This window comes from Ochlerotatus camptorhynchus, unplaced genomic scaffold (genome assembly GCF_037179485.1).
Source record: "Ochlerotatus camptorhynchus isolate MF236.1 unplaced genomic scaffold, CSIRO-AGI_Acam_v1.1 ptg000401l, whole genome shotgun sequence".
Lineage (NCBI taxonomy): Eukaryota > Metazoa > Arthropoda > Insecta > Diptera > Culicidae > Ochlerotatus > Ochlerotatus camptorhynchus.
In genome coordinates, this window is record NW_027040887.1 from 3,778,408 (window position 1) to 3,803,053 (window position 24,646).

General features: G+C 40.2%; 1 protein-coding gene across 1 annotated transcript; it reads left to right on the forward strand.

Annotated features, from left to right (window-relative positions):
* The first annotated feature begins 6,932 nt into the window (after nt 1–6,932).
* On the forward strand, nt 6,933–24,639 carry LOC135710718 (protein rotatin homolog). The gene is made up of 9 exons (XM_065233365.1): nt 6,933–6,987; nt 7,051–7,241; nt 7,306–8,654; nt 8,715–8,810; nt 8,868–9,054; nt 19,967–22,650; nt 22,715–23,064; nt 23,119–24,217; nt 24,276–24,639. The coding sequence occupies exons 1-9, from the start codon at nt 6,948–6,950 to the stop codon at nt 24,637–24,639; spliced, it is 6,360 nt and encodes a 2,119-aa protein (XP_065089437.1). The 5' UTR covers nt 6,933–6,947.
* Nucleotides 24,640–24,646: the final 7 nt, after the last annotated feature.

A 24,646-nucleotide genomic window follows, 5' to 3' on the forward strand; every position in this document is an offset into this window, starting at 1 on the left:
AGACAAATACCCTTACTCATATTTGTACCATTTATAAAAATTGTCTTTATTCATATACTTTGTATAGAAAATGAAAATACATCATTGTTTTTGAGACCAGTGCAGATTTCGTCTGAGTCCTAGGATTCAAATGCCATCAACACCGATGAAAGAACACCACCTGCCACTGGAAACGACCACCACCCGAACTAGATCACTAACGGTCCAGGATAATTCATACATCATTGTGTTGTTGTTCAGCCGCTCTACATCCACATACCATCGGCTGGCAGATTCCGGAATGATGGGTTTGGTGCAATGTTACGGGGTTTTTTGCGCAGATTGTATTTTCTTCCAAGAGAGACGCTTTACACTGTTACGGGATTTGTTGGCCGATGATGACAGTGATGTATACGGTGACAAGCAGGAACCACCCGACGGAAACGCTTGTTTGCCAAGATTTAGCGGGCTGATCAATGTAGCTACAATGTAAAAATAAATTTAATCGATCCTAAGAAAAACAAAAATCCAACTCACCTATCATTCGCTGTTGTAGCGGTGGAATCACAATCAAGTACCACTGTACTACCTTCACCGGAGGTATCTATCAAATACTGATTCCACGCATTTGATTTCCGTAGAACGATTTGTTTTCCTCGTCTCGCCAACTCAAATTTGGCGGTAAATTAAGTGGAGTTCAGTGCTGCCAAAAACTTTACTATGAAGAGGTATTTTTGATAGCTGAACAACTTTTATTTTAAAAAATGTACTTTTAAAATTACAAGTCAGAAATGAAAGAAACACTTTCAAACCAAAGATATAACTTTTATTTTGAAAATTTTCACAGTTAAAACTACGAAATTTAGAAAACTTTTATTTTGAAATTGCATTATTTTTATAGCAACAATTTTTGTTATTTGTGTGTAGTTAGGAATACTATTTTGCAGAAAACACTTATTTTCAGTATAACTATGCTTAATGCCGTTAAATCTACCATGATTTCAGTATAGTTGACTAAAAATATAATCAAATTTACTACCATTCTGTCAAAACTACTATGCTTACTCAAACGGCATAGTAGTTTTGATAGAAAAAATAGTAAAATTAAATGAATTTCGTTTCTGCACAAATCTATTGGTGGGAGTATTTAATTTAAACCATCAATATAGTATTTTTACCAATGGATTTTGTTTCTGTGTACATGAACGTTTGTGTGATAAAGTTTTAACCTAGGGGCATCCCACTCTAAACTTCATACCTAATATCAATAAAATATTTGTAAATCCCGCGTATTTTTAAGTATTTTATACCATTGCTAGGGGAATTTACGTATGCTCGGCAACCTAAGCAGCGACCTTCTTTCTATACCCTTTTTCTCTAAGGAACGCACACATATGCAGTATTAATTTGTTTACAATCTTTTGCTGCCAGCTGCTCTAACAATTTCAGTCGAAATAATTGTCAAAAACTGTTTTGAAACGCTTTTACAAAGCTCCAATCTTCTCTATAGTGAGAGCGAGTATTGTCGGCAACCTGTTTTTCTTCGGCAACCGTTCCATTTGAACTGCATGTAAATCTGCTGTTCTATTATCGGCAGCTCGAAATCAGCTACAGTTTGTAGTGCGTGTGTTTCATTTCAAGAAAGCCCTGCTAGATTGCTTTTTCTCAGTGGTAAAAATATCAAGCATAACTTTTCAAAGGGACGTATGTAACATTGGATAGGAAATTAGAAACATTGGATAGCATTGTCTATATGAGATTATTAAATGCTATTTAAAAGTTAATGCTATTTTTTAAAATCTGTTTGTGCTATTAGTTGGATAAAGGGATAGCGTTTAAGAGAATTGTGAAAAATGTCGAGTTTTGCAAACACGGACAAGACTTTTGATAAAACAAAATCATACACCTTTTTCTTGTGTACTACTCGCATACACCCTGATTGATTCGTCGGTATCACACCTTGATTGTTACATACACCCTGCATGATTCGTCTATTTGACAGAAGGGTTTTCACATACGTCAAATCAGATACACCGGGTTTTGTTTTGCAGTGAAGATACGTCGGCAGCTCGAAAAACATTGAGGAAATGTCGGTTGGTTGGTTTATTTACATAACTACCCAGAGTTGTGAAATAATCGATGTTAAAAGCGGAGATGAGAGGGTCACCGCATTATCTGCTGTCAGATGTTATACGTTTTGTGTGTTTTTTTTTTGTATTAGAAAGCGCTTGTCAGATTGGTATGTAAAGTTCAATATTAAAGTCAAGATTAAAGTGCAATTTTATTAGAATACTTTTGAGATAATAAACATGTTGCTCCAGTAAATACAAAAACAAACATACAAACTTGACGCATTTGCTGATTGATAGTGGTTGCTTTGTTTTTTCACATACGACGCTTCACTGTGAGCGTATCTGCAGTTTTTGTGCTATCATCAAATTTTAACAGTTAAGTCATGTTGACAATAAAAGGGTGTATCAACACCATTTTAAAAACAATGAAAGAAGGTCACATAGGGCGTTCATTAAATATATTTTCCATAATGCATTACAATTTCAAACCTTGTTTTTCATTAACTCGTAGGAAAAGCATGTATTTTATATTCGGTTAGATGCAAAATATCGATTTGTTTATTTTTGCGACTTACGTCCTTTTGAAAAGTTATGCTTGATATAGTCAAATTGATGCTGAAAGCATAAAGAATCGTTTGCATGCATTCAGCGAAGTGTTTTCGTAAGAAAATCCAGTGAAAATAGTGTTTCAATGTGTGTTGCCGAAAATAGTCTGTCATGCCGAAGCCGTCATTTCCCCTATGAATTTCCATCAAAGTAACACTTATTTTTTAATGACCGGTTGCTAGTGCATGTGTTTGTTGTTAACTTGTTGTTGCCGGTCGTCTTGTATTTATAAAAATAGGAGTGTTAAGTATTTTTATTATGAGTATAAATTAGTATTATTTAATTTATATGTTTCAGCGATTCAGCATGTAAAAAAGCTTCAAGGGCTGGTTACAAAGAATGATGTTTTCAGTACAAGTTTAACGGTGTTTACCGATCGACTGAACTCAAAGTGTGTATTGGCTCACATATACCCTCTCCACAGACAAACAGACATAACTCTAGCAAGTTGTTCATCGAACAAGCATTTAACGGTCAATTTAAAAGTATCGTAGTTGGTAGTACCGCCACCTGTGGCGCGCATAGTCAGTTCCCTTGCGTTTGACGTTTATACACTATCGCCATCTGATCAGCGTACTACCCACCACAGTGTACTCAACAGATGGCGGTAATGTTTTAGGGACGATGTTTTACAGTGAGAAATATACAATGTGTTATGTCTGTTTGTCTGTGCCCTCTCGGTGCACAAAGATCCTGCGATGATGAGTATTGGTATATTCAGATATGAGCGTGCATTAGCTGACTGGAGCAAAATTTGCGATGGCATGAGAGAGACAACTAGTACTTTTATCTCTCTCTCTCTCTCTCTTTCTTTCTTCGCAAAATCTCGCCTTGTGCGTGAAACATCGCTCAGGACGGAATTCACCTTATTTCTAAATATTTTAATTACCGTTGACCTACCTAGCAGCGAATCATCTGACTACGATTTTGTTTTTGCAGTATCGAGGATCTGAAGCCGTGAAAAAGTGTTGCACACCTGAGCAAATGCAGGAAGAAAAGTTTGTCGATCTACCGGGTGTTGAATGGGAATGATCGTGATTCGTTTCTGACCGCAAGCTTTTGGCCCTTTTGACTCTCTTTTTGAATAAACTACTATATTGATTATTTTGAAAAATTTATGGTATTATTATATCACATTGAACACAACGTTTTACTTGTTAAATTATACGTAGGAAAATAAAAATAAATAAATCCGTTAACCTAAATAATTCTGACTATGTTGCTTATACACGGAACCAAATTTTGTTCATTTAAGTTAAAAATATATATGTTTATTAAATAAAAATATGAATAGTTCAAAGTAAATTACAAACATGTTTTCAACAAAAATATGTATGTTTAAAATAAATTCAAAAGCATGTTTATTTCAACAATACATAATCTGGGTAGTCAATTTTTAGCGTGTCCTTTTTTCCTTTTTTTACATTCGGCAAACTTAACCGAAAACGGCCTGCAAGCGGCGAAACCGAAATAGAGGGTCCGGAAACCCACGCAAGCAATTGTTCCAAGCTCGACAAAACCGGTGGAACATCACAATATTAACGTCAATCCGTCGTTTCTGATACCGATCCCCATATCATCCTCACCCCCTACCCGACGTCGAATAAAAAACAGATCATCCCCGAACACTAAACTTAGAAAGAGGCCGGTATGAGGACCAGCGTCAGAAACGACAAAATGACGCTAATATCACAAAGTTTCACCGGTTTTACTGAACTGGATCGGATCGGGCACCCACCCCGACGGCCTCCCGTATCCAAACATCCACAGACTTTCCATAATCACAGGAATTTCCATTAATTTGCTATCCATTTTATTTTGATTTTTTCAGTATTCAAATGATAAAATAATTTCAAAATATGTTTGTTTATTTTAAACATGAAAAGCATGTTTAAAATAAAAATATTAATTTTTGATTGCATATAGTTTTCAAATAAATCAAAAATATTCACGTTTATTTTCTTACGAATATTTTTAAAATAAACGTAACATTATTTTTGTTTTAAACATTATTATCAATGGATTCAAACGTAGAATACGTTTGAAATCAACCTAGTTTATGTTTGTGGCCAGAACAAACTGAGTTTACGTTTAAATTTACCTAAAATATTTTTGTTTCGATGGTAAATTTTTCTGCGTGTACTGTGTCCAATGGCCTTTATGGTTTATTATCTACTGAAATAAGCATGTTTTGCGTTTAGAAGGTGGAAAGCTAAGAGATCTGCGTTTCCGTTAGAGATGAACTAGCCTAAGGCTAAAAATCTCTTAAATAAAGAATTAAAAAAAAAAAAAAAATCTGCGTTTCCGCAATACCCCCATATTTTCGTTTAAAATACTATCCGGACGTGAACGAGAATATGGGTGATAGTATGGTCACAGACAAACAGACGTAACACTTCATTGTGTATCTTCGTTCATGCATTTAACGGTTGATTTGAATATTATCAGTTCCGCGAACTACTCGCCGCAGCGCTGGCATCGGATCAATTTGACGTTTCTATACATTCTATAGAACTTTTATGCAATATTGTTTACGAGTTAGCGAGCAAGCTTGTTTTCCGCGAGAAGTCAGAGAGATGTCGCTACTGAGGTTATATGTTTTGAGATACTATGTTTTCAAGAACAAGTTTTTCAAAGAGTTACGTCTGTTTGTCTGTGCTAATTGCTTAACAAATTAACCAATATCCACACAAAACGCATGACATTGGATAAACAAGCAAATCAAATTGACATAGCAACCGAGCAAATAAACTAACGCTAGATATTTCTTAAGTATTTTTAAGTATTTTTGGGTATCTTAGATATCACTAAGATTTTTATATGTATATTAGGAAAAATACAAAGTTTAGAGTGGGATGCCCCTAGGTTTAAACCTTATGTATTATGGTTTTTAGGAAGCGGACCTTACAAATAATGGGTTGTTAAGAACCATTACCATTTAAAATTCTTGTTTTCTCCATACATTTTCGGAAAGAGAACTATATTAGAACGATTTTACTTATGGGTTTGAGAACATTAATGGTTATGGTTATGGTCAGTAAGGCCCATGAATGGTTTTGTAACATCCATCAACTTTAAGTGGAATATATCGCGAATTGGTTGCCTGTAAATTAATAATTATCAGTTCGCGATATATTCCACGTAAAGTTGAGCGATAATACAAAACGATTAATGGACCTTACTGACTACCATAACCATACTCATTAATGTTATCAAACCATAAGTAAAAACGTTCTAATATAGTTCTCTTTCCGAAAATGTATGGAGAAAACAAGAATTTGAAATGGTAATGGTTCTTAACGACCCATTATTTGTAAGGTCCGCTTCCTAAAAACCATAATACATAAGGTTAAAACTTTATCACACAAACGTTCATGAAAGGTTCCAAAACCATTTCAGTTAAAGTTTAGGAGGGATTATAAACAATTTATAACCATTATCGGTAAGGTCAAGTGATGGTTTGCGTTTATGCGGGTTATCTTGCAACCCTTGCTAAAACTTAGCATTTCACCTCGCATTTCACATGACTTTTACTTTTGATTCGATTTACGTGTGAATTAATAATTGATTGCATCGCAATATTTTGCTCATTTTTTGGTGCCATTAATTAACCAACGAAGATCAATTAATCAATAGAGCTAGAATATTGCTTTTGATTCCAAAAACTAGTTGAATTTGAGAAGCACACGAAACATAAAGATGATTGAATTTCTGTTCGATTGCAATACTCTCAAATTTAATCTAGTACGAATAAGAAATCCTCGGAAAAAAAAATCTTATTGACGAGTGCACGGATGGATTTGAGTTCACTCACTCGACAAAAAGTGACACAACAGCGGGGCCCTGTTTACTAAAAATGAACACATATGTGTTCATTTTTAGTAAACAGAGCCCCGTTGTTGTGTCACTTTTTGTCGAGTGAGTGAACTCAAATCCATCCGTGCACTCGTCAATGGGAATGTTCGTTTGGCTCAGATTTTAACAATTCATTTGGCTCAAAACATTCTCTCCGCCCATCTGTCCCTCTGAGTATTTCTAGATTTAACGTACCTTTTAAACTATTTAGATTTGAAAATCTTTAGAGTGTACTTTACTTCAAAATAGGCATTTTTTACCCATTAATGGTTTCTTTCCAGTTACAGTGTCGATCACCAGTAGCGAGAAACGTCAAAGTAAAAAGCCGGTTTTTATTTTGTTTGCATCTTTTCCAACGGCCGTTTACGATTATGTTTACAACTTGCGAATTTGTGAATTTATTACTGTAATATTTCCATGAAATAGACCAACAAAATGACACTTGTAATTAGCAGTGATATGTTGGCAAAGTTATGTAAGTACTCGTTAGTAAATATTGTTTCTTAGAACCTACATTTAAGAACACATCCCATCTCAGCTCACGAAATCCTGGAAATACGAGTCCGAACGCTGCATGACATCGAAAACAAAGTCAAACGGGCCCTGTGGGAACATGAGGACATCAAATTCAACCCCACTTCGCTGGTGAAAAATCTGATCCGTTGGTTCGGAAACGTTCCCATCTGCGAGGAGGCTGCAGTACTAGAATTGATGTCGTTGCTTCTTGCGGTGAGAATTTCCAATCGAAAATTTATTCCGAATATGTCCATGAAAGGTCTACTGGATTTTTCAGAGTCACCATGGTTCGAGCATTGTTAACTATTTCACCGGCAAACGATTAATAACCGAGATGGGAAAGGTAAAATACCTGGTTGGTTCAAAGTCAGAACTTATGGAACTAGTGGACAACATCATTCAGTTGGTAAACGACTTTAAAGAAACGGAACGATCTAGAAATCCTGAAAGCATTGCCGAGAGCCTTGCAAGTTTGAAAATCGAATGCGTCGATCTGACGGATTCGCCCCGACAAAGTCTGAGCGTCAATCAAGCAAAAGGTCCAAACTATTACACGAAATGTTGGGAAGTTCCTCCGCCTCCTGACGCTAAAGTATTTAAAGATCTCAACGAGTCGTTGCATCCTCAAGGGGATGAGAAAGTTATCAAACACGCCTTCAGCTATCTGGTACGTTCCATCAACGACTACCCTCCGGAGTTCTTTCTACAACCTCCGTACGTTTTACATTCTCTAATTCGCCTACTGGATGCGAAACGGGCAAGTTTGAGGACTACGATCGAGATGTTCCACCGACTAACCATTTCGATTCAGAAGCGTTTGAAATCACTACAGTTGACTAGTATGTACATCTACCAGGATACAAAAAAACAATGCCTAGAAGAAACCAGTAAAGTCCAAATCTCAGTATCTGCTTTCGCGCATGAATTGTTCCTTTTGGGAATCAACAGCCTGAAAGAAGTGTCTGATGACATCGACGTACAGGTATCAAATAAAATTGTGAACCTGCTACATGAACTCCTAGAACTGACAGTCATCCAACCACTGGAAGAGTTTCAATTCCGCGAGATACGCCACGAACTGGGTTATCTGGCGAAGCATTTCCGCCAGAGTTGGGAATCCAACAGCAAGAGCTTTGCCATCAGGACAAAGTACCTGGTCACGATCAACATCCTTTCTCGTCTTCTTCAAATTTACAGCGACACACAATCGCACGAATCCGCAGATCAGCATGCGCCCTTGAATGACACCTGCTTCCCACACAAACCTCGTTACAACCCGACAGAATTCGAAACCATGAACTCGACCAACCAACGGCGGATAATCGAATACGAGGACCAAATTTGGCTCCATGAACTGCAGATAGCGGCTCTAGATTATCCCATGAAGCACATCTATCCATCAATTCATGGACCAGTGCTGGAGCTGGCGCTAAAGTCGGATAGCAATCGAAAAATGCAAATTCTTCTCGGGGCTGATGAGATACTCGCTCCAGCTATTGCAATTCTTCGGCAACCGACTGCCCTGACGGATGAGGAACTAGTCATGAACGGGCTAAATGCGATCGATTCGCTGTATCTGCATCGTTCGATAGGGTTGGTGAAGCTATTGATCCGAGCGGTGGGAAAGTGAGTTCCCGAAAGAAAAATGTCTTGTTTAAACAATTAAAATACTATTCTCCTTTACAGCTGCCACGGGTACTTCGAAGGCAATTACAAGCTCAGAGATGCTGCTGAAAAACTCATTCTCCGCTTACTATCACATTCGGATGAGCGCATCAAAAGGTAACATTATCTACAGGAATTCGAAAAAAAAGGAAACTTCATTTTGAACCATTTCAGCGCTGCTTACGATCAGTGCAATGTCGTTATGAAGGACTTCATTAGTTCGCTGGACGAGGGAGCCATACTGACGCATCGCAAAGGAATGCCCAAGGCGGAGGGTAAGCTTGCGTCCCTTGGCATACCCTTGTCGGTGGAAATTCTCATCGAAGTCATCTGCTTCGGGTACTGCAGTGCGAATAGGAAGGTAGGTGACTTATTGTCTAAATAATTCTGACTTGGAAAACCGATACTATTGGCCTGACCTGACGCAATTTTCGATAGATTTTGATACCACCGAAGTTCTTTACACCACTCTAAAGCCTTCTTGACAATCTTAACAGCTTTGAATTTCGCAGACCCTCTCCGAAGTTCATTGAACCTATCTGTAGTTGACCGAAGCGCTCAAAAGTTCTTCTAATTTTCAAGCTTCTTCCCCGATCCTCGCCGAAGTCCTCTGAGATAGTTTAGAAGTTAATAATCGCAGATTTTCTCTCTTTCAACCTTGAGCGGTTAACCTTTCGTCTGTGCCAGAAAAAATACTTTGGCTGTACCTTAGGGCCCCTGACCCCAAATTCAAATTATCATATCGCAGCTTTGATCAACTTTTCATTAATTGAACTTAGTGCTACAAATTCAATTTCTTCGGTTAAATTTTCAGCGTACCATACACCAATCTTGGTAAAGACAATTGGTAATTGAAAAAATGGGCGTAATTTTGATTTTTTTTTTTTTTTGATAATTGCGCCTCTTTGGCCTTCATAATCTGCAAAACCAAGAACTTTAGCAGGGATTCCATCTATCATAACACAATCATCTTTGCCGTTTACGCTAATTACTTTTCTATTATTAAAATAGCTGTGCGGTATGCAAATGAACAGCCATATAGACGCTTTTTCATTTGAAATTTTTCTGCAAATTGGTTTTGATAACCAAGCTTTTCAGCGATTTCTGTTTGTTCAACTGTTCGATTATAAAGTTGCTGCAGAAGTTGATGCTTTTTAGTTAAAGTTCTTTTTATCTCTTGCATAAAGTTTTCATACCTGAAAGTGCTGATTGAGGGCAGATTTCCATACAATTCAACATAGTCTGCTAAATGCAATAACATATGCACGTTGTGCGTAAGACCAGTTGCACCATAGAATCTATGAAACATATGAACAAAATCTCTAAGAAATCGTCTTGCTAACTCTATGTCATTGTTTGATGGATTTCTCATAGAAAGCAGACGAAGAGCACAATAGTACAACATAAAATGCTCGTGTTGTTCTTTTTCAAAGAACTTCACGGTGACAAGCAAACCAATGTAAGAATCAAACAAACGAAATTCGGTTGCTTTAAAGTTAGACAATTCTTCGAATGGACGCCTTGCAAATTCCTTTGGAATGAACTTCCCTAATTCAAAGTAAAATGAACCTTTAAAGAAAAAAGTGAAAAATTAGACAAACATTTCATCTTTATCAAATCCAGCAGAACAAACCTGCTTTAATTCGATCAGTTTTACGCAATCTCCTCCCATTGTATCCGGCTTTTTTCAACTTCCCGAACATGCTTTCAAGTATCTTTTTTGTTACACCAAGGTGACAAGCGTGCATAGGATCTACTCCTAGTTGTAGAATCATATCCAATCCATTGATGCGCTCAACTCCGTAAACGAACTGGACACGGTGATGTTCAGGATCCACTCGCTGACGAAAAGATTCGTTAGTTCGTGCGCAGCTCTCTTCCTTCGAATAAACAATGACACAATTTACGCGGCTACCAACTTGCTCGCAATTCGGACAACCGTGCTTGCTGACGTGTGACATCGTTCCGCTTATTTTACACGTTGCTGGGCGGTCACATATGAACAGGCGAATTTTAAAATTTAGTCTGACCGTTCCAGATTCACGAGTTATTTCAATACCGTTTGCTATCAAATCGTTGACTTCCGCTACAAAGTCAGCCAGAAAGTCATCAAAATTAGATGGTTCTTTCTGACCTGCATAGCACCCAACAACAAACGGAGAGATTTCGAACACGTTTGGGAATGCAGCTAGAATAGGCCATAAGCATCTTCCATTTTTTTAAACGGAGAGACCATCGATATTGATGTCTAAATTTATCTCGCTCATTGTTGACACAATTGGATCACCAACCAAATTAGAAAACGTGTTTTTAATTCCAAAATGGACGTATTCACCAGGGTGAACTTTTTTAGGCAGTAAAGAACTTTGAGGAGTTTCCAACAAGGTCATACGACTTATCGGAACATCGAGACCTTCATCACGAAGTATTTCTAATAATGTTTTGGTAGCTTCAACACTCAGGTGGTAACGTGACACGAAATATGCAAGCCGATATTTCAGTGGAACGTTAGATTTGAGATCTTTAAAGTTTTCTGCCTCGAATTCATCGTCTCGCTCTTTTTCATGCACGGTGTCACTGCTGCTAGGAGAAACAGAAAAAAACACTGCTTTAGTACATTGTGGCTTTGATAGTTTGTATATAAATTAAAACATATTCTAGCACTCAGAATCATGAGGACCTAACTAATATGACAGATTTTCTTCATTGATTTTACCTTTGGGGGTAAGTTGTAATTTTTTGTAATTTTAATAATTTTTCCTTGCATGTTCCTGAACATTTTCCAATACAGTATCGTAAAAGGCTGTATTGGCTAACAAAAGCAACAGCAAATGCACCGAGAATTGTTCCAACGCAAGGAAGACCGCCCCCTTCCTGCATCCACTTATTAGATATTTGCATCCATTTTCTGGTCTTATATGTGGATAGGAATGGGCGTCTTATATCATGTACAGATCCAAAATTCAGCAAATCTGTAAGTCAGTGGGTCCTTTCACTTATAAGACCAGAAACAGCTTCATTTATAAGACCTGTAGTTGGTGGATGGAAATAGGTGGGCTTCACTTTTAAGATTGATGCCAACCGATTATCGCAGTTAGGCCCTTATGATTCTGAACGCTAGATATGTTTATTATCTGACCACTGTCTACATTACTAGGATACCTCATAGAATCATTATGATGTATTCCATCCTTTTGCAGTGTCTCAATCAAGGGCTCTCAATTTCCTTAAAAACTGCTTTCAATTCCGTCGTTCATGCTCCATTGTTCATGCTCCATTGAGGGCTGCAGATCATCATCGGAATCACTTTTCATATCTGATTCTTCCAGGTATTGGCGATATAACTTGTCGTATTCTTTGTCAGAGTTGGTTGGAAATGCTAACATGAAGCTTTAGTGTGATGATTTATTAGCTAGAGAATGATCTTTAGAAGAATGTAGGTGGATAGTTCCGTTAGAGTACGGCAGTATGAAAATTGAATAGAAGTTGAAAATGAGCGAAGGGCCATTAAAGCGACAGTTTTCAAGATAGACGCACATTTTTGCCTAGCCCGTACGATGTACGCGGGGACTTGAAGTATGTCTCCAAGTCCACAGGCAAAAATGTGCGTCCCTCTTGTTGCTCATAAACTGACTGCGGCTGTGGAATCAGGCTTCCGGAAATCTCACGCGTACACAAATGCGACAACGAGCTGTGAGACAGAGCGTCGCATGACTCTCAAATCCATGGTGTGCTACATTAATTGTACAAAAGAGAGACCAGAACGATGCGCGCGACAAGCTACACGCTCTCAACAAATTCAAGCGTTTCAATTTTTTTTTGTCTCATCGCATTGCTCTCTCAATGCGACGCATGTATTCAATCACATGCGACTGTTTCATTGCAACATCTCTATGCGCTCTCTCAGGGCGCCATCGCCGTGCGCTGTTTCGCATGCCTTGACTCTCGTGGTCCCATCATATGTGATGTTGTCGGGTGACGAGAGAAGGGACTGGAAGCGTTTGTTCACAGAAGACTTGTGTGCCCTTTTCAAATGGGGTGAAGTTTTTAAATGGTTCCAGAAATATCTTCTAGTATAGATTCAAGCAGACTCAACCCATGGTTCCAGAGTTATACTGGAATCATCGTAAGATCACCACTCATGAACCTAGGAAGACGCAATTGCTTGTCGAAAGGATGCTAAAGGAAGGTAAAGGAAGTCTACGTGAGCGGTGGATGGCAACCTTACGGTAGTTGGGATCAGGGATGGAAAATCATTTACATTCATTTCGTGCATTCATTTACATTCATTTGTCTGTAACTTTGTAAAATGATGTATGAAGCTTTTGTAGCTTTTGATATTAGCTACAACTTTTGTAAATAATTAAAATCTGAATCTCTTATGCATGACGAACTAGAGCTGCCAGAACATGTTATTGTTTTTCAGTGAATGCAATTTACATTCACTGAAAAACAATGGTGGGTTCTTATCGCTCTGATTCATCATGCATAAGAGATACCGATTTGAGTCATTTACAAAAGATGTAGGGGAAATGTTGGCTTCGGCAATACCTTAACCTATTATCGTCATGGGGGTAAACAAAGTCCTAGAGCACTCAAATTTGGCCAATAGTTGCTCTGAAAAACAATGTATCCACATGCCAAAATTGAGCTCTCAATGACGTTGTTTACCCCCCTGACGATAATAGGTTAAGGTATTGCCGAAGCCAACTTTTCCCCTAGCTAATATCAAAACCTTCAAAAGCTTCAAACACCATTTTACGGAATTCTGTTAATGAAAAAAGTTAGAGGCAAATAAATGTAAATGAATGCACGAAATGAATGAAAATGATTTCCCATCCCTGGTTGGGATACCGTTAGCATATTAGCACCCCAAATAATACCGGAAGATCTGAGGAACTATGTGTCCTTCAACAAGTCCTTATGCGGAAATCTTCTAAAATACATTTTTGGAAGCCTCTGAAGCTTTCAGCCCATTTGGTGGAAAAATAAACAAGTTATTGCGCATTTGCACCAATTTAGTCTCAGAATCCCTCAGAATACTTTTACTCAGACCAGTAAAAATATAAATGGACGATTTTGAATGTAAAATAGCACTACATTTTACTATACAAGATCTATCGTTAAGTCAGAAGCGACTAAGTAGCAAAATAAAAACAAAAAATGAGTTAATGATATCATAAGATCAAGAATTCCCTCAGCTATATTTCACTTTTTCAGCTAGATTTGAAAAATTAGAGTAGCAAGAGAAAACGCTCAAACGATTGGTCCCATTACATAAGACACAATATTGAACAGCCAACTTTAAATTCGTTTTTCTCGAAATCAAAAAAAAAAAAATTCACAGTTCGGTCTGACTTGACCGATCATATCAACACGCTAGTAATGATAGAACCATAGAGGTAACTCTAAGACTAGAAGGTCCCGAAATAACGTGTTCAACTTTTTGGATCAGCTCTGGTACTCTCTTCGGTCCCAAGCTAATCGATTCACCCCTCGAAACATAGGAAAAACCCCTCACTTTATCTGTCAAACTTTCATAGCGAATCAAAACAAACATTGCGTAGTACTAGAATTTTGACTAGAATGGGGTGCGTTAATCGTTTGCTTGGGACCAATAGGCTAGTCAAGTAGTGAGCCAATTTAAAATCGTTAGTTTCGTATTGATTGTTGAGTGTACTTTGCTGCAAAAACGTTGGTGGTGGCTTCTTATTATATACACACAAGTCTACACTTAAAAATTAACCAAGTTTAACATGTTATAAATTTGTTCTGTTATGATCAATTGAGTTGAAATTTTGACTCAAAACTTGCTTTCCCATTGACCTTTGTCCGATCAGCTATGCACAAATTTTAATTTTATTGTCACCTTCCAGCAGGTGCTTAAAAAAATTTGGTATTTCTTACACGTGAAGCTCAAAATATTTGTGTTAAACTTGGCTAGTTTGTATGAAAACGACCTTTGTCCGATCAACTTAGCACCCCAGTGTACGTAGGTACGAAATGCTGGATTAAGGTTAATGTAATAAACCCACCCCCCGAGCATCTAGACAGAAAACCTTAGTTTCACGTACCCACTTGCAAATTGTAGATGTCTCCACCGTACGTAAACAATGGGGTCAGCCATCGTTGGTGGCACAACTTTTTTCACATCAGAAAACATGTTTTTGTTTCACTTCATGTGGACGTCGAAAGCAAACCAAGAATAAATTTTGAGTGAGACGTATTACTGGTGTTGTATTGTATCTTGGAATTCAATCGATTTAATTATATCAAAATTCATCATCATCGCTTTCGTGTGTGTGTGTGAGAAATAAAGAGAGAGAGAGAGAGAGATAGAGAGAGAGAGAGAGAGAGAAAGAGAAAGAGAAAGCACCACCCTAATACAAATGTTCCATACACGAACCATAACCCAAATGGTTGAACCATATGACACATAGTTCGGAACCTGCACAGGTTTTTAAGCACATTTTATGGTTATTTCCTATGTGGGCACTGGGCAGTAACCCGATTAAAGGGTTTCGTTTATTTCGGTGATGTGGTTGCCGACAAACATCACTTAGTTCCCGGATTTTAGGGTCTTGTTCCGTCCATATATCCGGAACCAGTTAATCGATTGAAAGTCTATTAATTAACATTCTATAGAATCATGGTCAGTGCTGTAAATTCTCAAAATCATTTGAACATTTTTGATGAAAATGAGAAAAGTAGCTATTCGCTATCAAAGGGGACCTCCTCCGAATGGGTGATATCAGTTGCTTAGTCATTTGACGAAGGCATGGATCATTCTCATTTGAGAAACGCTATATATCATTCGATTGAGTGTAACCTACACACAAACGGAGCTCTGGTCGACATTCCGGCGAAAAAGCTAAGCCAACCCGACACCAACCTGACTTCTATCAAACCCCAACCCGATGTTGACCCGACATTGACCCGACATAAACCCAAAATTGACCCGACATTAACACGACATTGGGTCGACATCGACCTTAAATTAGCCTTACATTGATCCGACATCGGGTCGACTTGTCTGTTCGGGACCATTTTCCTGGATTTCTTCCATACTCCACTGTCGTATATCAAATGATACTGAGTGACTCAATTGACAGTGACAATGAGCTTCGAATGAGAAAGGGGCTCTTCAAATTATGGTCATGTGAGAATTCGTTTACACAGAATTGTTTGAATGGCTGTAGTGGTTCATCTTCAATCGAATGATATGAAAATTTACAGCACGGTAGCTTTCATTTGGTTGTTGTTGCGTTCAATTCGGTAGAGTGGTTGCCGAGAAATACATATAAGAAAATTGTCATACGCGCTCTCTCACACACATAAATAGACAGACATTTTCCGATCCTGTCATGCTGAGTCGATTGGAAGACTATTAGAATAAAATATCAATGTTTTTATAAAAAGTTAAAAAAAAAAAACAAAAAACTTAAAAACGGGGGAAAAAAAAGTTGATAAAAAAATAAGACCAATTGTAAATTTACTCCACCATTATTCGATTTGACAGAACCAGAGTACCAGAATTTTCGGGGTACACGGTAAGAAAAAAGTACCCAAAATTGAGTTCCTTTCACTCATCACGTGGCTTCCGTGGGGCTAGGTAAAATTAAGTTAAATAAGAAAACTCAATTTTGAGTAATCCTGAAGTTGACAAAAAAATAATAAAACGGAGCAGGCTGGAACCGAACCATGGACGTTGAGATTACGGGGCCCGTGTGTTGACCACTCGTCTATCAACGCTTATGAAAATGAAATGGTTAAAGTCGCATAAGAGCAACCTCAATTAAAATAAACTTATATTTGAGTTTATTTATTATTACTCAATAGTTGAGTAAATTTTAACCAACGCCGCTTTTCTGATTTACTCAACGGCGGACCTCAAATGATAGAACCCAACGTTGAGTTTTTTTTAATTTAATTTTGAGTATTTTTTTCTTGCCGTGTACATTAGCATTACACTGGAGCTGTAAACCTGTCAATCAACAAACTTACTATGGCAGCAACTGAATTCTTCAGATGTATTAGTGCTCACAGGATAGTTCACATCCCATGATGCTGAATTGAAACAATTTTTCAAGTTAATCCTTTAATCAACGGAAATTGCCGTTAGGAAAACTTTGTTGGTCATAACCATCCGACATCTCTTCTCCATGTGCGATAAGAGTGTAGTAGCTAGGTACCTTTCCATCGTTTTCAAAACAAAACAACACTTTTCCCACATAAAGAACACGAGTTGGTAAACGTCGCTTAGCGACGTCTCATTGCGAAAAGCGCATGAGCTTCGGCTCACGCGACGTCGCATGATACTCGTTCTCATGAAACGCATACATCCGGAAATGTGCTGTGCTTACAGTGCGACACACAGACATTATGAGAATGTGAGATGCGACAAAACTGAAAAGAGAGAAACAGAGTGCTACAAATCTCTTGCGCATGAGATTGCTATGACTATGAGACTATTCGTATTGCGTCTCGCATACGGTAGTGCACGCACTGGAAGCCTGTGTGGAATAGTTCTAGCGACGTTTTCATCACTACCTAAAGCCCCACGTCGCGAGAGCATTTCCAGTCGATGGTGTGTTATAATGCAGTTCTTCTTTACCCAACTATTGTGTATTGAGATGATCACGTTGGTCATGACGAGAGGAGCAACACAATAGTTGGGTAAAGAAGAACTGCATTATAACACACCATCGACTGGAAATGCTCTCGCAAACGTGGGGCTTTAGGTAGTGATGAAAACGTCGCTAGAACTATTCCACAGCCGCAGTCAGTTTATGAGCAACAAGAGGGACGCACATTTTTGCCTGTGGACTTGGAGACATACTTCAAGTCCCCGCGTACATCGTACGGGCTAGGCAAAAATGTGCGTCTATCTTGAAAACTGTCGCTTTAATGGCCCTTCGCTCATTTTCAACTTCTATTCAATTTTCATACTGCCGTACTCTAACGGAACTATCCACCTACATTCTTCTAAAGATCATTCTCTAGCTAATAAATCATCACACTAAAGCTTCATGTTAGCATTTCCAACCAACTCTGAAAATCGTTAACTTCGCGTATGAAGTAACATAAAAAAACACTTTGAATGTATTCTTTGTGTTTAGCAGCTTTTTTTTACTACGCCAAGTACTCCACCTGCTTGCCATTGTATGCTTTCCTAAAAAACAAAAATATTAATACCAACTTACCAGGTTGTAATGAAATTTGATAATAAAGCTGCACTCACTTAGTCTCACTGTCACTATTTTATAATCACTACGTAAACCGACTTCGTCTGTATATTAATACGTACAATAAAATAATCACCGATCAAAAAACAACATACAATTTCCAGATTTTACACAAGATAAAATCTATGGCCGCCCGCATAAACAATAACCATAAGAAGCGTCTAACCACCAATTCGGGATATCATCCCAACTTTATGTGGGATGCTCGCACCATCTATGATATCGTTAGTGTATGGTACCCGTTTATTAGGGCGACGGTCCCGGCGGAATCCGATTAAATACACTAACGAATTTGTCAACATAACTAGTGTACTAATCCCGACGTTGTCGGTTTATTAATAGGCCTTTTTTGTATACAACCGATTTCGTCGGTCGACAGGGAAATTCCCCATCTGTCAATTTTTTTATGGGGAAATGATTTACTTAGTTTGACAGTTGCACCATGACGAAGTGGCAGCGAATTCGTGATTTGTCCAATTGTCGCAAAAAGACATATCAATCGCCGTGAGAGTGTTCCGGTGGACCGTCAAAAAAATTTTAGACCGAGAAAAGAAAGGACAACTATCAAAAGGAAGATTCGGGTGAATCCAGTGCGTTCAATAAGGAAAATGGCAAAGGAACACGGGACCAGTGACTTTACGGCACGGAAGATCGTAACGGAAGATTGCGGGGTGAAGTCGAGGGCCCGAAAAAAAAACTCACATGATTACCAACCGCATCCGGGAGCTACGAGTAGAACGATACAAGAAAATCTTGAACTTTCTTAAGCGAAAAAATCCGGTAATCCTACACACTTAGATTTTTTTCGCCGAGATGGGCACCACCGAGCAGCTCGGCATTTTATTTTGCTGGATCTCAGTGAAAAACTTGCCGAGATTCAGCTAACAAACGGGAATTTTGCCGAGATCTCAGCTAACAAACATATGTTTTGCTGAATTTCCAGCAAAATAAAATGCCGAGCTGCTCGGTGGTGCCCATCTCGGCAAAAAAATTTAAGTGTGTATTCACCGACGAGAACATTTTTTAACGTCGATCCCGTATCAAATTCCAGAACCGACCAGTATATTAGTTCTCTTCCGGTAAAAGACGTGGCCGACGAGCACAAGAATGTTTATCTGACCAAGCATCCTGCTAGCGTTATGGTGTTTGGATTGGTGGCTTCCGATGGCAAAAAAATGGACCCGGTGTTAATTCCAGAAGGCGACAAGGTCAACACGGAAGTCTACATCGGGATTTTAATTAAGTATGTTCTTCCGTGGATCAAAGACCGTACTGTTCGAAGCGCACTCAGAAGTGGTTGCAGGAACATCTTCCGTTCTGGGCGAAGGATATGTGGCCGCCATCCAGCCCCGATCTTAATCCACTGGATTACTCAATATGGCGCGTCATGAAGGTCAAGCCCTGTTCTAAACGCCACCCGAGTACAGCAAGTCTCAGACAAACATTGACGCGTATCTGGAGAGAAATGGATGCAGACTACATTATTAGAACCTGCCGTGCATTCCAGAAGCGTGTGGAGGCCGTAATTGCAGCAAGTGTAAACTCGATCGATGATTAACATAGTTTAAGACTCTGAGAAACATCACCCCTTTGAATAAATAAAAAACTCAAAAACGAAATTTTTGAGAATTTTTTTAATGTTGACATTGCTCAATGGTGCAAACATTATCACACATACGGTAGGTGCGTTTGCTGTTGCTTTTGATAGCCAATACAACCTGCTACAACTCTGCATTAAACAAATTCTAGAAAATTGTTTCCTTTAGCTGTAGGAATGCAAAGAGTAATCGTTGACGAGAATCGATCATCGCGTATACGCCCTTATGCATGCTCACTGTCGTTCTTTTGCCTCAGTGAGTCTCCGTGCAAATCAAATGAAGAGTCGCCTCACACGCCTCTCCGGAATAAGCCTAAGTGTGGCACCTACAATATCAATTTTGCACCAGTGATGTCTGAATAATCTTAAATATCGGTAAAATCGGAAAAAAATAATAATCAATCTTATCATGCATTAAATGTCCATTTCAGATTCAACAGCAAGCGGAAACCATTCTCCTGTTCGTACTGAATTCCCGCGCCTTCCTGTTGGACCGATGGACCGATCTTCTGGACATAATCGCTCCGGTCCTTCCGCTGCTCCAAACGATCGGCATCATCAAAATACAATCGACTCTCTCACGAGCCATCTTCGTCCTGTTGCACCCCGACTCCCGCCTCTCGCCGGTCGATTTACTCCGAGGAAATCTGCGCTACCTCTTCCAGGATGATCCAGAAGTTCGCGAGGAAGCCCTAACCAGGGTGATGTTCCTAATGAGCATCGCACCCAACGCGCACCAGTACTCGCCCAACATCGAACACATCCGAGATACCTTATCCAATGGAATCTGTTTGACGAAATCCAGGTACGATGTGGCCAAGCACCTGTCGACGGATGTGTTTGAAGTGAGTGCGGTGAAGCCTCTGTTGGATACGCTGGAGCAGAACAACTGCGATCCCGGGATCCGCCGAAGTGCACTCGTTCAGCTGAATGCCATGGCTGAAGATCCGATTCTCTGCGAGATCATCCACAAGGCGAACGGGTGGGCGTTTGTGCTACAAGTGCTGGATAATGCCTTGCGGGAGCAGCATTTTCTCGACTACCCGGATAGTGCCGTGCCGGCAATAGGCATTCTTACGAAACTGTGTTTTACCATTCCGGAGTTTAGGCGCTTCCTTGCGGATGATGTGAATGTGTACTACCTGATCGTGCGAGCCTTGTTGAGCTTTCATCATTTTCCGATCTTCAAGCCGGATTGCTGTTCGCTTCTGTTCCTGTTGCTGTTCAGTGAGTATACCTTGGGAAGCGGGAAAGCATTGTCGCTTCCGGTGATTTGTCAGAACTACAGGATTCCATTTGTCTGTGAGTACCACTGGAAATGTAGTCCGTTTAACGAGTTGAGTTATCTGGAGGAGATTTTCGTTGATGTTGAAGGAGAAGATCGTTCTGGGATGGGAGCAGTTGAGGGAAATAGCATCCTACGACTGAGTGGGCCGTGTGGAATCGAATGTGCGACTTCGCGGATGCGAAGACTGGAGACGAGCGGTGGCGAAAGTATGAATCAAACGACAGAGAGCTCCGTTTATTTGCACAGCTATCGTCAGGTTGCTTGGCAGTATCTTCGGCTAGCGTTTGCGTGTCAGTGGTTCGATGCTTTCGAAAATGTTCTGATCAACGCTAAGCGATCCCGGCAATCGCTAGGGAAAGAAGGTGCCCTCATTGTGGACTACAATCTGCTTCCACCTCATCTGATCTCTCCGAAGCGAACTGACGAGGACGAAGAGGTGATCGTTTTAGATGACAGCTCGCTGGAATTCGATCGAGCGTTACACCTCGCCAAGCAGGACCTGAACATGATCCGAACATCTCAAACGGATGAAATCTTCCGTAACAGTTTGAAAGCAATCGCTGCAGCTGCTTCCCATGCCGAGGTATCCATTGGGCTAGCGGGACTGGAAAGTAACTTGATATTGCCTATGAAGGAGCAAATTTTACATAACTCAATCGTGAAGCATCTGAAAAAGTTCGTTCTAACACCTCCGAATACTCCAGCCGATGAGCAGTTGTTGATCGACGTGTTCAATCTGCTGGGAGATTTGATTCAAATTGGATACGAAAATGTGTTAGTTTGGATCGTGTCTTTGCTGTTCGAACAAACGAGCATATTCATCCAGTTGCTCAAATCGGAAACCTGTTCAGAGGAGCTGTTCATGAAGAATGTCGATTTCATACAGATAGTACTGCAGGGGGCTCTGGCTTGTGAAAATCCAAATGTTACGAGTCTGCTAATCAATGCAGAAGGCTTTCAAATAAAGGTCAAACGGGAGCACAACTTCAATTTGTTGAACAGACTTTTCGAAATCATTACAAGCCGCTTGGACAGTGATCTGCAGAAATGCAACATTGGCAAAATGATTTCACTGATCAGTTTGGCCAGGGTGATCGTTCATAGCGCTTTGATCGAATTCGAGAGTAAATTCCTCAATCACGTGATCAACAAACTGTGTTCGTATATCACCCGGATCGGAATGATCACCTACTCGGGTTCGACGATCATCAAGAATTGCTTGATCATCATATCGCTGCTGTTGGACCAAATGCGAGAAGTTCATCTGAAAACAAAGCACTTCAAGGTGATAGCCATGCAATGCAGCCATACCAGTATTCTGATCCGATCATGTGCTTGGAACGTGCTAGCAAAGGTGGCCAAATTTCTGTCTGGGGCTCACTCGATCATCAAAGAATGCGCGTACTTACCCGGCGGAATCCATGCGTGCTGCATCAACACGATCCTCGATCCGGAGGAAGCCAGTTTGGTTAAGGAATCTGCAGCTGGTCTGCTAATAAATTTGCTGTCCCATAAGGGCGATAAGGATGGTCCCCTGCATAAGTACGTGATTCCTTGTGATAAAGTTAGCAACCATCTAAGCGATGCGGATGCCCTGGAAACGGTGTTTACTGTGCTGAGGAAACATCGATTCTTCGAACAGGCGTTGGAGTCACTTCAGAACTTTACCACCCGAGATGAAATGGCAGTTGGAGAGTTCGACGGTATCCAGATGGTCAACTGTGATGTGGTCAAAAGCTACAGTATGATTTTCTCCTGTCTGGTGGACCTAGTACCGGAACTGATTGATCACTTAACTGAAAAATGCTGTCTGCAGCGATTGATGAAGTAAGTTGTTTTTTCTTTTTCTTGAACTGTTACGATCACGCCTAACGATTCGTTTGATCTTCAGCTGCGTCTCAAACGTTCCTTTGCATCCGGAAAGATCCGCTCTGCTGATGGTGTCGGAAGTGTGCAATCTAATGATGCGCTGCCTAAAGCATAAAAAGGAAGAAATCTGCGAACTCATTTCCCCCTATCAGGCGGTAATTGGTGGTGTGATTTATCTACTGAATGCCGACCTATATCAAAATTACGATGAAAAAGTGTTCCGCGAAGTCACCGGGAACATTATGCAGCTTCTGAATGCAATGGTCGTCCAAAAGGTTGGCAATCAGCTCATTACTGGTGTACTATCGGAGCTGAAATTGGAACCTTTAATACGGCTGCTCATTCGAGGGATTTCCAATCACAAACAGAAAGGTAATTAATGATCTGCTCGGTGTTTGCAAAAGAAACTGACCCAATTCCTTTCAGACTACCAAATAGCATGCCTCCGCTTTCTGACATTGCTAGTTGTGACTTCAAACTCCAGTGCCGCCTCGGTCTGCGAATTCCAATCGTTCCTAGGTTTACTGGAAACTGTCCTGGTCGCGAATGCCGCAAACCATTCCCAACAATCCACTGCTGCAGCGGATACCCTACCTGTGAAATCAATCCAACGGTTGCGCCACCTATCCGACGGTTTCTCCTCGGATGAAGATCAAGAAAACCACGACCCCAATCGAGTAAGAAAACGTCTCACAGCCCCTGTGAAACCGGACGATTCGCACACTCCCCAAACCGGCAGCGAATGTATCTTTGCTGCCCTGATGGAACAATTTCAAATTTCATGCTTGAAGGATAAACCCGAAAATGGTGCCTTGCTTTCCACGTTCCAAAAGAGAACGCTCTTTTCCGCGATTCAAGTGATGTTGCATCAATCGGAAAAGGCACGAAAAGTAGCCAGAACGAGAAAGTTTCTGGAAATGCTGCTCGATCGCTTGGAAGCTATCTACAGTGGCATCGGGATCAACTATCAAGACTTTGTTAAAAAGTTCGGGGAAGGTCGAAAGGCCCCGGTCGTGGAGGAACTGTCGTTCATAGCCGGCATCCTTTCGGCGTGGTTCGTTCAGGACATTCTGGTGCACCAAGCTAATATCAACTACATCTGCCGATTGTTCCTGCAGTTTTGGCCGTGGATCAAGAGCAATCGTGAGTTGGAAGCTGCCTTCATGAAGGCATTGGTTTGCCTCACAGAAAATTCGATCGTGGTTTGCAAGAGCCTATGCATTCCCTATGCAGGACATCCGCATTCGATTCTGAAACTTACGATTGCAGCGGTAACAGCCGAAACAGGAAAGGTGAAGGGGCCGAACAGCGAAATCACTCTGTTGGGTCTCTGTTTGAGGGTGCTGATGAATTGTTGTTCCTGTCACGAGGGTCGAGTGATGATCACCAAGTTCAATGTGCTGGACAACATGAGCAAATTGCACCCGGCGGTTACGAAGTTGCAGAAACCGTGGGTCACGGTGACCAAACTATGGTTGCAGTTTTGGGAGATCTACACGAGGCACAGTGATGTCACCGAAGTCAAGTAAGTTTAAACCCTTCTATTCACATGAGTTGGACACTCATTAATTTTCCACCATCAGACATCTAACAGTGCTGGGAGCGTTCATTCGGAAGTCAACTCCCGAACTCCGTCGTCTATCACTGGAGATCATGCGCAACATGTCGTTCGTCAACAACAATCGGTCGGCGCTGCTTGCCTCCCAGGATTACATGTACGCTCTAAAATCCGCCCTGGACGAAACGGATCCGGCCGAGCAGCTGCTTGTGGTAAGTTCCATTTGGAAGATAATTGCCAACAACAACAAAGGCAAAAGTGCCATTAAGAGTAGCCCCATCCCGAGAAGACTGAACGCTTTGCTCAAACAGCGTTCCTTGCTGGAGCGCTGCGAAGATGATGATCTCTTCAACGTACTTAACATAACGGTCAATCTCTTGAATTCATAACAAACAG

What these genes read in the sequence shown, in the direction of transcription:
- LOC135710718 (XM_065233365.1), top strand. Translation starts at nt 6,948, where the DNA reads ATGACACTTGTAATTAGCAGTGATATGTTGGCAAAGTTAT. An exon ending in TGATGTCGTTGCTTCTTGCG is followed by an intron (nt 7,242 to 7,305) that starts GTGAGAATTTCC and finishes TGGATTTTTCAG; the next exon opens with AGTCACCATGGTTCGAGCAT. An exon ending in AGTGATGTCACCGAAGTCAA is followed by an intron (nt 24,218 to 24,275) that starts GTAAGTTTAAAC and finishes TTCCACCATCAG; the next exon opens with ACATCTAACAGTGCTGGGAG.